The 14,132-nt window shown below is 39.8% G+C and overlaps 1 protein-coding gene across 1 annotated transcript in view; it reads right to left on the reverse strand.

Annotated features, from left to right (window-relative positions):
- LOC122792799 (extracellular matrix organizing protein FRAS1-like) overlaps positions 1–14,132 on the reverse strand; it is a 4,352,848-nt gene that overhangs the window by 4,146,967 nt on the left and 191,749 nt on the right. Inside the window, exon 5 of the mRNA XM_044060368.1 lies at positions 12,848–12,981. Within this exon, the coding sequence (XP_043916303.1) occupies positions 12,848–12,981 (134 nt within the window). The remainder of the gene's footprint in view (positions 1–12,847; positions 12,982–14,132) is intronic.

Here is a 14,132-nt window from a genome sequence, read left to right on the forward strand (position 1 = left end):
TTGCACCACAGTGAAGGAAATAGCGAAGTCACAAAAGCAGCCCACCGATTTTTTTTCCCAGAAAAAAAATTGGTGTTCCGCGGCTTTCCTATTTTCACTTTTCAAACTTCTCAGTTCGATATTACGACGTTCGAACACCTCTGCATTCGACGTCGTGATACAGACCCTTTGAAAAGCTGGTTCTGATAACTGATGTTTCGGATAATCGACTCTCTACTGTACCAGTTTATCACAAATTCCAACATTATAGCATTAACACACATCTACAAACAGCTGATTGCATGTTATATGAGTCAGTAGAATCACAGAAAAATTGACAAAATAGATTTGTTTGAATGAACCTAAATGAACATACAGTGGATATAAAAAATGTACTCACCCCTGTTAAAATGCCAGGTTTCTGTGATATAAAAAATGAGACCTCAATAAATCATTTTAAAACTTTTCCCACCTTTAATGTGACCTATAACCTGTACACTTCAATTGAAAAACATCTGTTAGGGGAAAGAAATATCAAAAATAAAAAAAAACATACAATAAGCTGGTTGCATAAGTGTGCACACCCTTAAACTAATACTTTGTTGACGCACCTTCTGATTTAAATACAACATTCAGCCTTCTTGGGTAGGAGTCTATCAGCATGGCACATCTTGACTTGGCAATATTTGCCCACTCTACCTTGCAAAAGCACTCCAAATCTGTCAGATTGTGATGGCATCTCTTGTGCACAGCCCTCTTCAGTCACCCCACAGATTTTCTATTGGATTTAGGTCTGGGCTCTGGCTGGGCCATTCCAAAACTTTAATTTTCTTCTGGTGAAGCCATTCTTTTGTGGATTTGGATGTATGCTTGGGGTCATTGTTGTGCTGAAAGGTGAAATCCCTCTTCATCTTTCTAGCAGATGACTAAAGATTTTGGGCCAAAAGTGACTGGTATTTGGAACTGTTCATAATTCCCTCCACCTTGACTAAAGCCCCATTTCCAGCTGAAGAAAAACAACCCCAAAGCATGATACTGCCGCCACCATGCTTCACTGTGGGGATGGTGTTCTTTTGGTGATGCAAAATGTTGTTTTTGCGCCAAAAGTACCTTTTGGAACTGTGGCCAAAAAGTTCAACCTTGACCTCATCAGACCATAACACATTTTCCCACATGCGTTTGGGAGTCGATGTATTGTTTTGCAAATTTTAGCCAGGCCTGGATGTTTTTCTGTGTAAGAAAATGCTTCAGTCTTGCAACCCTACCCCATAGTCCAGACATATGGAGAATACAGGATACATTGTTGTCACGTCTAGTACACAACCAGTACTTGACAAATTCCTGCAGCTCCTTCAGTGTTGCTGTAGGTCTCTTGGCAGCCTCACTGACCAGTTTTCATCTTGTCTTTTCATCAATTTTGGAGGGACATCCAGTTCTTTGCAATGTCACTGCTGTCCCATATTTTCTCCACTTTTTGGTGACCATCTTCACTGTGTTGCAGGGTATATCTAATGCTGTGGAAATTTTTTCCTTTCCTTCTCCTGACAGATACCTTTCAACAATAAGATCCCTTTGATACTTTGTAAGCTGTCTGAGAACTATGGCTTTTGCTGTAGCTGGCAACTGAGTAAATGTCAGGAAAAAACTACTAGAACAGCTGAACTTTATTTGGGGTTAATCAGACTCTAGCAATTGATGGCAGGTATGTACCCAGAAAGCCTGAATGCTGTAATTAAATCAAAAGGTGCTTCAACAAAGTATTAATTTAAGGGTGTGCTTATTGTATGTTTTTTTTATTTTTTTATATTTCCCCCCTAACAGATTTGTTTTTCAATTGAATTGTAAAGGTTATAGGTCACATTAAAGGTGGGAAAAGTTTTGAAATGATTTATTGTGGTCTCATTTTATTACATCACAAAAACTTGGCATTTTAACAGGGGTGTGTACACTTTTTATATACAATGTAACATGTAATATACATATTACAGCTGCATATAACATACATTACTATTATTATGGTGAATGCAGTACACAATTGATCATGGTAGTAGTTCCAAGTGTTATCTACCAGGAGAGGATTTTAAGAGGATCTTTAAAGTCTGTAATGGTTTCCTGATTTTTAATTTTCTTGGGCTAGTGGCTCCAGACAGGATGTCTCAGTCTACAGAAATATCCTTCTTGTACAGCAGATTTAAACTGATGGATGTGCCAGACAGAAAAAATAGCTGTTTTGAGAGCTTCTAAGTGCATATGTGCTTTCTAGTTTCCCGTGCTTTACCTTTAAATGGGACAGAAGCCCTAATTTAGTATCCTGAACATTAGTGGACAAAGCAGAAGCATTAACCCTATTATGTACAGAAACCATTTAGCATTCCCATTAATTTGCAATGGTACAACAAGGGTCTGATGAAAGAACAAATCTACATTTGGTTTTCCTCATCAGTTTGAATTCTGTCCTCCTTATTAAGTACACCATTATCAGGGAGCACAAGTGCTACTGATAAATATGTACTGAATGCTTCCTTTGCATCACGACCTAACCGCACAGTTTGCACACTCGCTGCTCTCTTCACACTCCTCATTTTTCCATTAATGCTGTCAAATGTTCGATTTTTCCTCCACAAAACAACAATGATCCAGAAACATTAATTATGGCAACAACTTTTGCCACTTCTTTGGATAGTATAGACAAACACTTTGTAACCATGGTTTAAAACGGAAATGCTTTAACTTCTGTTAATCACAGTAAGTCATTTCTATGACTTCTTCCCAATCTCTCCCTCTCTTTTTCTCTCAATTCTACCATGTTTTTAAACTCCATTTTATTTTTATCCTGAACTAATTTCTATCTTTCCTAATAACTCTTGAATCCACCTATTCCTTAAATACGTCTGTTTTTAACAGGTAAGTAGGAAAGTGACCGGGGGGGGGGGGGGGTAGTACCTGAGTTGATAGCTACAGGATGGGTGTTGAAGTTTTCGATTAAATATACAATTTCTATCCAGTCTAGCCCAGTCACTCTATCTTAGTTAATATGTAAATTCTGTCAAAAGCTCCTACTACTGAATTCACATCCTCCAAACTAAGCATGACATACTTCTTTAGAAATCTGCCCTCTTTTATTATATCACCCCTTGCAGATCCCCGACACATCGTTGCTACTGCACATCAGGTTCCTATTCCCACACAAACCCATGAATAATTCTCCATGCTAAAAGCTTGTTCTCCAAAGTTCCATAACAGTTTTAAGTGAAATACAAATACATGTCACAGCCAGTAACCTCTTACTACCACAGATTTACTACTATTGCCTTTTTCTATCACTACTGCAGCCCCCCTCCAGCAAACAGTGTTATTTTTCAACAGTATTGCCAGGACTTAAATACCCCCCATTCATAAAGCTTTATACCACAAGACAGTTAAATTACTGCAAAACAAAACTTGATTGTCTTACCACAGTACTTACAGATATCTATTAAACAAAAGTCTAAATGGCATTCTTGTAGCTGCATAGTTAATAAAAATAATTAAATAAAGAAAATAACCATTACTTTAGCTATACATGCAAAGAAAAGCCCATAGTCCTCAATTAATGCTCCCTACACGGGTTTGCATAAAACAAGACAATGCAGAAAACTGCAAACACAAAGAATACTTCTCTTAGTGGCGCAGCATGATACCTCTGAGATCATCCATGTGCAACTAACATCGGGCAAATCTGCAATGCAAATTGTGGCCTGCTACAGAACACCCTCCATGACCCAGGACCACCACTCTGCCTTTCTGGAGACACTGGAAAACATGAAGGTCCTACCGAACACCCTGATCTTGGGAGATTTCAATTACCCTACCATTAATTGGGAAAACTACTTGAGTACAAACTTCCAGGCTCAGCGCTGGAATTTATCAACTCAAATGCCCTAGATCAGCTGGTAAACTCCCCTACCAGAGGCCACAACATATTGGATCTGGTCATTACCAACATGGGCGACAGGTGCTCCGTACCGGAGGTCAACCCGTCACTGGTTCACCCTGGATGTCCACACCCCACCACCACCCCCAACCAAGTAAACCACAGTGAAAAACTTTTCTAAAGCAAACTTCACCTTACTTAAGTCAGAGGTGGTAAGTTTCACAGCCCCCACGCTAAAGGATAACACTACCCAAGATGCAGAATCCTTTACAATTGCACTCTATGAGCACCTACAAGGATGCATGAATCGTGCCATCCCTAGAAAAACCAAGACTCACTCCCCTAAGAGAAGGAAATCAGTCTGGTGGACCCCTGCTATAAACAGGTTATGCAACAAAAGGAGGAAACTAGTTCAGAAAAAAAGCAAATCCCAAGAAGGAAAGACATCCCTGATCAGTATCAGTAAGAAACTAAGGTCCCTCATAAAATCATCCAAGGCTAACCCGAAGAAAAATAGCCAAGGACTCGAAAGATAACCACAAAGCCTTCTTTAGCTATGTCAAAAATCTAAGTGGCAACTCGCAGATATGCTCTGAGATAGTGCAAAATAGCACAAAATATACTGAACCTACTGATAATTGCCAACATCCTGGCATATAGATTCAGTGCAAACTTCACCTCCCTCTCACCTTCAAAAGGGCCCACAACAATACCGGAAAAGTGTAGTGTCCCGGAAATCATAGAAGCACTTTTTCGAGACAGTTACCAAGGCCATAGACGAGGAAAAGGTGATTCACACAGCCTACCTTGACCTCGCCAAGGCGTTCGACACCATTCCTCACGCGGGTATTATAGAAAAACTCACCAACCTGAACATAAACTCCTACGTCACAAGATGTGTTGCCAACTGGCTTACAGACAAAACTCAAACGGTAAGAATAGTGGGCTCCAGATCTGACTCTAAACCAGTCACAAGTGGTGTCCCACAAGGCTCAGTTCTGGGACCCCTACTGTTCGGCATACATTTCTCAGAAGTACAGGCAAACACAGGAGGACTATGGCTAACCAAGTTCACCGATGGCTGCAAACTGGGAGCCATAATGGACTCTCCGGCTGACACGGACATCCTCCAAAAAGGCCTTACTGAGACAGACACCTGGTGTCAAATTCATGGCCTCAAGCTAAATGCCAAAAAATGCATAGTCATCCCGTTTGGGAAAAACAAAACACCCACGAATTACCACATAGGTGGCAGCCCCCTTAATACAGAAGAAGTAATAAGAGATCTGGGGACCCAGGTAGATAGTAATCTCTCCTTTGACAATCATATTGTCAAAGTAGTTAGGTTCGCATCTAGAAATAAAGAGGTTATAGTGCCCCTCTACTCATCACTCATCAGACCCATCATAGAGTACAATGCCCCATTTGGGATGTACCTCACAAGACACTTCCAACAGCTTGAAAGACCACAAAAGCATTTCACCAAGAGGATTACTGGCCTCAAACATATGTCCTATGCAGCCCGACTGAAAAAACTCTGACTGTACTCAGTGGCATATCACCTACTCAGAGGTGATCTCTGCCTGACTTACAAAGCCATGTCCAACTCAGAATTGATGGGCATGCTCCACCTAAAGAAATCCAAGTCACTGCGAGCCACGCACCCTAGTGAGCTAAACCTTGCCACAACAATAAATAGAACATGCTGGAGGGATAAATTCCTGTCACAGAGACTACTCATGCTTTGGAACAAAATTCCTAACCACATTAGGCAGAGCTCCTCACTAACACTCTTCAAGAGAAGCCTTGACGAGTGGATGGGTAACAGAAAGTACACCCGTGGGATCACTTCATTGGCTCTGCTTGACAGAGGCTCAGTTAATTAATCAATGGGGCAGCGAAAGCCGACACACTCTGGCTAGGCGTATAAATGTCCTCGGGCAGATAGCCTAGTACCTACCCATGAACCTATGAACCTAAATCACATATATCAGATAATCTATCTTGAAACAGACTTTAGGATTACTTAAATTGTTCAAATAATTTGTTTGTGTCTTTCGGCTTTTTCCCAGTTAGGGGTCGGCACAGCGGAACTCCAGTCCGCTAATGATTGGTAGTGGATTTTTACATACCGGGTTACCAGTCCTGACGCACAACCTTCAACGAAGACAAGCCCCATTCACGTATGCCTCCACACAGAAGACGCTCTAGCTGAGAATCGAACGGGACAACGTCTTGCTATGAGGAGACAATGCTACTGCAAATAATAATACAGGATAAATAAGAAAAGGGTGAGTGTGACTTTCTCCCGCAGCAATAATCATAATGATCATGACAAATATCCCCAAACAATTATGGTTATGATAAGTACCTCCACACAGATAAATTACATTAATCATAACATCATTTATTGCTACAAAACATTCATAAACAAATGATGACACATAACTGGGGAGAAGACTACAGCATTCCTTTTAACAGAACAAAACACAGCCCTACTTACAGATTGAATGTCTAGTCCGTAAATTCATGGAAACCTTAGCTGTGCTCACAGCTGTGTCCAGTTTGTAATTCTGGGAGAAGGTATGGACACCGAACCCCATACAGTGCATGCACAGATGCCTTTTTCATGCAGAGATTCCTGAGGAAAGAATTGGTGTTAGCTATCCCTATGAATGTACCTGGACAAGCCAATCAACTATTGTCCTTTTCATTAGTGATCATTACAAAAGGTGATGCAGTAAGCTAAATATCTGGACAGCCTGTATGGATACTAATCTATCATGTTTCCTTGGCATGAAGGCAATGATTTATTCAGAAATCCTAAAAGTTTTCATTCTGTTAGTGCACTATTTTGTATGTGTACTTCCATGGTATGCAAAATCCATACACTTTTACTTTGCTGAATGGAAGGTAAAATTAGGAGCTGAAAGGACTGAGTCAAACAGAGCTCTGAGACAGATAAGAGATGAGATAAAAAATGATTATGTACAATTAACCTGCAGATAAGTCTCAAGGAATAGATGGTATTCCTGTGGAAGCAAGAAGGTAAAAAAGTGATAAGATTTGGAAAATTTTGTTTTAACAGTACTTTAAAAGGAGGGGAAGCACTAATATGCTGGAATGAAGCAGTGGTAGGAACAATACCTAGAGACAGTAAAGATCCATCAGACCCAGCTTCATACAGGCCCATTTGAGTTTTAAACCATGATTAAAAAATATTTGTGTCTATAACAGCTAAAAGAAAGGCAAAGGTGTTGCCACAACTGACACATATGAATCAATGTGGTTTTGTGGAGAGGAAGCAGACATCTGACAACATTAACAGAACAATGGTATTCCAGTGGGAAGCAGAATGTAAGAAAATACTGCTGTTGGTGGGTCATGATGCAGAGAAAGCATCTCACAGAGTAAGCTGGGATTTTATGAGTATGGCAATAGAAGCATTAGAAAGCTATAATTCAAAATGGAAAGGAATGATGAAGGGGGTGTTTGAATTTAAGAAATAAGGAGATCACGGCATTCTGAATGCAGGTCCTTAAGGAGAATAACAGCAGCCATACAGATTATAATACTCAAAGTAGCAGAAAGTATTCTAAAAAGTAATCAAACGTGAGAATGAAGAAAGGGGATACTGCCAATAGGGAAGAGGCCAAGAAGCCATTAGTGCTGCAAACTAGACACTGCCTTCCCTATCAGGGACTGATATCACAGTACAGTTAAAGAGAAAGCCATAGGGGAATCCAAAGTGAAGGATCTGCTCTGGTAGAAGTTTTAGGTGAACCATGCATTTAATTTAACTCTACTCCAAAGCACAATGAAAAACATATGGAAAAAGTCACTATTAAACCCCCTTCTCAAATCACTTCAGTCCAAACAACAGCTGGTGAAGAAGTACATTTACTCCGCAGCCCCATAACAGATAGTAGATGTGTGACCTGCACCATGGTGGAGCCACTATGTCCTCACCATGTGAGGACATACCCTTATGTACCACAAGGAGGGCTACTACATAGTGGATTGGTGACCAAATGCCTGCTCCTGAGGCATTCTTTTATTAAATTTCTTTCTCAGAAGGACTGCAGCATTGTATGGCCTGCTCCAGTTCCTCCCCTTCCAAAACTGCCATTCTCATCTGCCCAAAGCTAGCTCCAAAAGGCTCCCAATCACATAAATTAACTTGGGTTGCCTAGGTCATACCTCAAGGCTTCATTCTAAGTCAAAAGAGCTGGACATGAAACCCCACAAATTTTAGACAAATCCTACTTGCTTAACATGCAATCTTCCTTCATACTCTTGAAATGGAGTGAAGAACATGTAACTGGCATGTAATAAAACCACATTCCATAATTAAAAGAAAAATCCATCCTGTACCATAGTCAATACACTGACTTTGTATAGATCTTCTAAAACACTGAAACAATGCTCTCCAAAGAATACGACACCTCCAGTCTACTCAGACAGTTAAACACAGAGGATGTACATGCATGGGCGCACACACACATGCTTATGTAAAAAAAAATAAAACAGTGCTGGCTTTATCAAAATGCTCTTGAATTCTGACTCATACACATACATCTCACTACCATCCCTCTAAAGAATCCTTTGCCATAACCCTACTAATCATCATCTCTCGTAAAATCCCTACTGTTCCCCTGATGACATGTGCTGGAACAACACGGAGCTGGGGAACCTGATGGGGAAGGATGGGTTTGAGCAGCCAATGCCAGTTCACTTATCCATGGCCACCTAGGCTCACTGCAACAGCAGCATTAACAGCATGGTGAGATCAACACTACAAGTACTAAACACGTGTGGAAGTCTGCATGCAACTGTCTTAGGCAGCAAATGCAGAGCTGGCAAAGCTGCCGCGAGGTGGGAGGGAGTTATGGTACACTCGCTGGCAGCAGAATGAAGCTGCACACGCATCCCTCAACTCCTCACTATATTAGTTGGGCTGAGCACAGTAGAGGTCAAGGTGTGTCTGATAGATCCAGTGAATGAGGAGAGGACAGGAGATGGTGGCAGCAGATGGTCAACTTTGGGGAGGGATACAAAGAAAAAAAAACTAGAATACTGAAGGACTTAATACCTCAAATGCAAATTATAGTGTACAAAATAAACAACCCATCACAAAATGTTTATAAACATGCTAGTCTTAAATCAAGCCAACCTATAAATATCATCTCAAATGAACTATTAATAATTCAGCTTCTAAATCTGCAATGTTATCTACATCTAATGCAATAATTTTCTGTGCCAATTGTGGAAAAGAACACAAACTCAGACACTGTAACAGAAACAGATGACATTTTTTGTGTTTTTTTTTTTTTATTAACATTTTTGTCTACTACATTTTTTATGCTGTCCCTTAAGATGTATTTGATTACACTTCTTTCTGTAAATAAAAAAGGCAGCATTATTTTAGAACTGTCAGGCTGTCGGTTTGAAAGAATACTTAGCTGGCCGTCTGAACCTTTGACCTTTTTATTGTCAAACAACAGGTTGTGCTCATGTTATTATAAGATTTTTAATTATTAAAAATATGACAGTTTTAATTGGATATTCATAATTTTTGTAAGAAATTATTAAAATTTAATTTATTTTACACTGGATGTTCTTGATCTAATAGTCTTTGGTCTTGAAATTTGTAGTATTATAAATAAAGATCTCCTGACTTTTCCGCTATCTGAAGTGGACACAGACAGACATGAATGCGCACGTACATACACACACACACACACACACACACACACACACACACACACACACACACACACACACACACACACACACAAATAACATGCCCACACTTGTCAAAGAATTCATTCTGAGGTTATAAAACTAATGAGTACCTGATATAATCTTTAATAAACTAAATGCAATTACTTTAAGCAATGATGGGATCTGAAAACACATTTTCACTATACAATCATACATAAAACCCTCAAAACATAAATAATTGGCTCCCACGTTTTTTTTTGTTAGAGGGACTCAGTACAGAATATAACAGCCAATCATCTGAATAAGATGTGACTAAAGACTAAAGAGTCTTCCTTTCTTAGCACGAAGGAAGCAAAGAGATGGTAGTTTTACTTGATGCCCTTGGTCTAATGCAATCTAATATCAAACCGTTAGTCTTTCATCTGTTAGATGTCTACTAATCTACTTTTTCTGCATTTTAGGAAAGAAGGCTAGCAGATACATGACCTGATTTAAACTTACCTTTGACACAACCCTGGGTATGAATTATTGGTTTGAAAGAAACCCTGTAAGGTTCCTTTCACATACTCGGCTGAAAAATCAGAAACGCTTCTGGCTAAAGAAATAGTGACAATAAGCAAGGTTTGCCAGGAAAGAAACTGTAGTGGCAGAGTAGCGATGGTTGAAGAGAACTGGTCTTAGGCACACAGCTGAAGTCCCCAAGAGGAGACTTTTATATCCTCTGCAAAAGGCCAACTTTGGAAGCTGTTTAACTACACTATGTGATGAAGGGGAGAATCAACTTAAAGTGCAAATTAAGTAGCTGAAAGATGCATTTCAACTGTAGGAAAGGTCTTTAGCTAGCAGCTTTGACATGTACTGTAAGATCCACGGCTTAGAACACTATCTTAATGTGACATCTTTGTCAATGCACCAAGCGCAAGATCTTTCCCATTTGACAACTATATGATTTCCTTGGACTAGGTCTTCTAATCTCTTGAAAAAAGCGCATGATTTCATACGATAGTCTAACCTTAAATAATATAAAATTAAAAGGATCCATACTACTGGGTCTTTGGCTCTATAGGTTTGGATGCACAAGGATACATTTCTGAAGTGTCAGGAGTACAATATACTGGGGTAGGAACAGAAGACACTGCTAAAACATCTGGATTAAAGCTGACATTCAGGCTTGCCTGAACGAGGAGGAGGTGATCAAATGAAGCCTCACCTCTTTTGCTGTTGCCTTCCAGAACACCCTTGGATGACAGGTACTGGATGGAAAGCATGGAGAATGCTTCCTTTCTGTGTTATCCTGAAAGCATTTGTGACCCAGGCCTTGGGACTGGGTAACCTGGTGTAGAAAATTTGGAACTGACAATTCTTTTCCAAGATTAATAGCTCTACCAAGGGACTTTGTAGCGCTTCCTGAAATGTTTCTGAAGACTTGAGGGCCCAGTGTACATTCAGCTGTTGACACAGGACATGTTTAGTTCATCTGCCCACATGAGGAGAGGTGATGCATATCACCTCCAGGTATAAGCCTACTCCCAAACATTTGTGACAAGTCTACAGAGCTGGTAGAAGCAGGTACTTTCCTATTTGTTAATATACCACATCACAGCAGTGCTGTCTTTTACCACACTTAGATAGACAGGTTTTTGAGCTTACTTTAGAAAGCTCAAAGTTTTACATTTGTATGCCTGCTTTGCATGGTCTTGCTCTAGGAGTTACTTAAAATTGCCTCATTCAAGACATCTAATGTTCTAGCAGGGAACATTGTATATACTAATCTTCTGCTCACTTGAGCAGTACTTTATGAATGGGAAGAAAAGGATCTATTGAGAGAGGACAGCTGTATAGCAGCCATACATTCCTCTGATACCACTGGCTCTCTCGGTTTATTACTAAAATTTCAAGTTGAGATGTACCCATATGAAAACTTCGAACTACAGATGTTTGAATTTTCATCTGGGAGAACATCTCAATGTTCGAAAGTTTATATTAGCGAATGCAGTGTGCATTTGCTAATATAAACTCGAAGAATTGTACAGAGATCGCGGTACAATGCCGTTAGAGAAATTCATCCCTTTCCTCACTGTAGTGCGATCTCGGAGTTGGAATATATTGTTATCCCCCCACGGGGGGGGGGGTGCAGGAAGGCTTGCACCCCTGCAAAAATGTGATGTTAGGTATAGGAGGTCATGTAAAGTGAACTGCTATGCCTAACATAACGTGATGTTTTCGAAAACAATGTCGAATCAGTTGAATTCGGTCAGCTGATTTGACATTATAACTTGTTCTATATTTTGAATTTCGAGGTTTACTTTCGAAATGTGGGTCAGAAACTTACTCTGACCTTCTACATAGTGATAGTAAACCGTCTCTCTCATATGCAAAACAGCATGCCAGGGAAATCATAAAGGCAGACAGTAACATCTTGCCTAATGTTCTGTCTCCATGGCCTGCAGGTTCTGACCTTGGACAGGCTGAAATATAAGGATTTCAACATCAAAATTGTTTCCTTTAGGAAGAAAAGCTATCCCCTCTCTATGTCCATCCCTGTTCCAGAAAACTCTTCTTGGTGTCCAGCACAAGACTAGAGAATGTGGAAGGTTGAGAGCAACCAAGTTGTTCAAGACTGGATATCAAGGCAACAACCCCTATTTTTCCTGCAGTGAGGGTATTTGGATGAAACAATCATCATGGTGTAGATAAATAGACCTTCTCTGTCCTCAAATGAGCAAATACCATACTCAGCCATTTGAACTGAAATATGCAGATAGCTGCCCTTCAGATTAATAGTAGCCATAAGCATATATCCACACAATAAGGAAAGAAGATGCACACAGGATTAAGACTGTGAAAAAATCTTAACACAAGAATTTGTTCAATTTGGACAAAAAGGACTGGCCACCACTGACCAACCCTCAGCACAAAAAACAACCAAAAGTAGAACTCCTTCTCTTTTTACACACTGGAATACTCACCATCACATAAAAACCCAACAGCTGTTTCACTATTTCTGTAAATAAATATGTTTGGCCTGAAGGAACTAGGTGCATCCCCATAAAGGGAAGTATCAATAAAATTATTATTTTGTAAGCCCAACATACTACGTCTCTCAAACATTACTCAGATATCAGCTCAAACCAGGAACAATAAAGTCAAAGGTATTTATATATTACACAACTCAAGATGAAGAATATTGTCAAAGTACAAGTATTTAAATGGAAAGCAATATGTACATACCTTGTTACAAAACAATGTCTCACACTCTGCAGCGTAACACTGGACATCACCATTGTTACAGATGCATTTAGAACACAAGTCCAGTTGCCACTCTTCGCCATCCTTATACAGCTGTCCCTCAGAGAAGCATGATGCTTTAAGGAGGAGCAAACAAAATCAGTCAGTTTATCACCTTATTGCCACGTGTACTATTTTCCAAAAATGTTGGAATGCCAAATTAAATTGTACTCAGTCACTGCAAGTTATGTCACCACTGCGAAAAACATACTTCTGTCACAAAAATTACAGGCATAATTATGCAAACCATTACAGGAAATCAAATGTGCAACATCACAAACCTCCAGAATTCCTACTGACATTCACATTTTGTATTCAGCTTAAAATATAACTGTACTAAGTAAATATACTAAATGCATTTTAGCAATAGTAGCAAGAGCTGGTGTCACTAAAAACAAAACTAGTAAATAAAAATTACCTTTACAATAAACAAAAACGTTTTTTTTATATCCCAGAACCTCGGATTTGCTTGAAGCTATGTTTGGAGGATAGCACAGATATTAAGCAAACAGTACATAATAACCGGAAATGTGGTTACTTCCCTGAATAAACACAGTACCAGTTGCTAGGGTCAGCTGAATCACAGATAAAATGTATTCTTAGTCTACAGACGACCTATCAACAAATAGTACAGTTGTGTACACTTACCATAAAAGTAGATGTTCCGAGTGTATTTACGGTTGCAGTCATTACATTTGGGTTATCTGCTTGCAGGTAGCCCTCAGTCGGCCTGATTAACAAAGTCTTGGGTCCTGCGTCAGTTGCTGTCCCTTCTTCCATGACGTCAGGTTGTCAGGGGTATAAAGCATGCAGCCGACGCCATTACATCAGTTTTTCTTGCCCCAGATATCAGGTGCCCCCCAATGGGAAGCAATTAAATATAAAAGCACAAAGATATACCTCCAACAAAAAAGCAAATACACCAAAAAGGCTTTTAAGCACAGTAAAGGAAAGTAGAGGTATAGCCAAACGAAGTTAGGTGGGCTGGAGGGAGGGTACCCGGGACTGCAACAGTGAATAAACTTGAACATCTACATTTATGGAAAGTGTACACAACTGTACTATGTTCTTCGTGTTTCACTGTTGCAGTCATTACATTTGGGTAGATTCCCAAAGCTATGGTTGGAAGGAATAACTTAGATAGCATTAGGGCCAGCTATAAGGCCCTGCAAGACTGCAGTGGCAAAGCCAGCTCTGAATTTAGAGAAAATTGACAAATGATAATGCT

Source organism: Protopterus annectens, chromosome 2.part0, assembly GCF_019279795.1.
Source record: "Protopterus annectens isolate FY-2018-M chromosome 2.part0, PAN1.0, whole genome shotgun sequence".
NCBI lineage: Eukaryota > Metazoa > Chordata > Ceratodontiformes > Protopteridae > Protopterus > Protopterus annectens.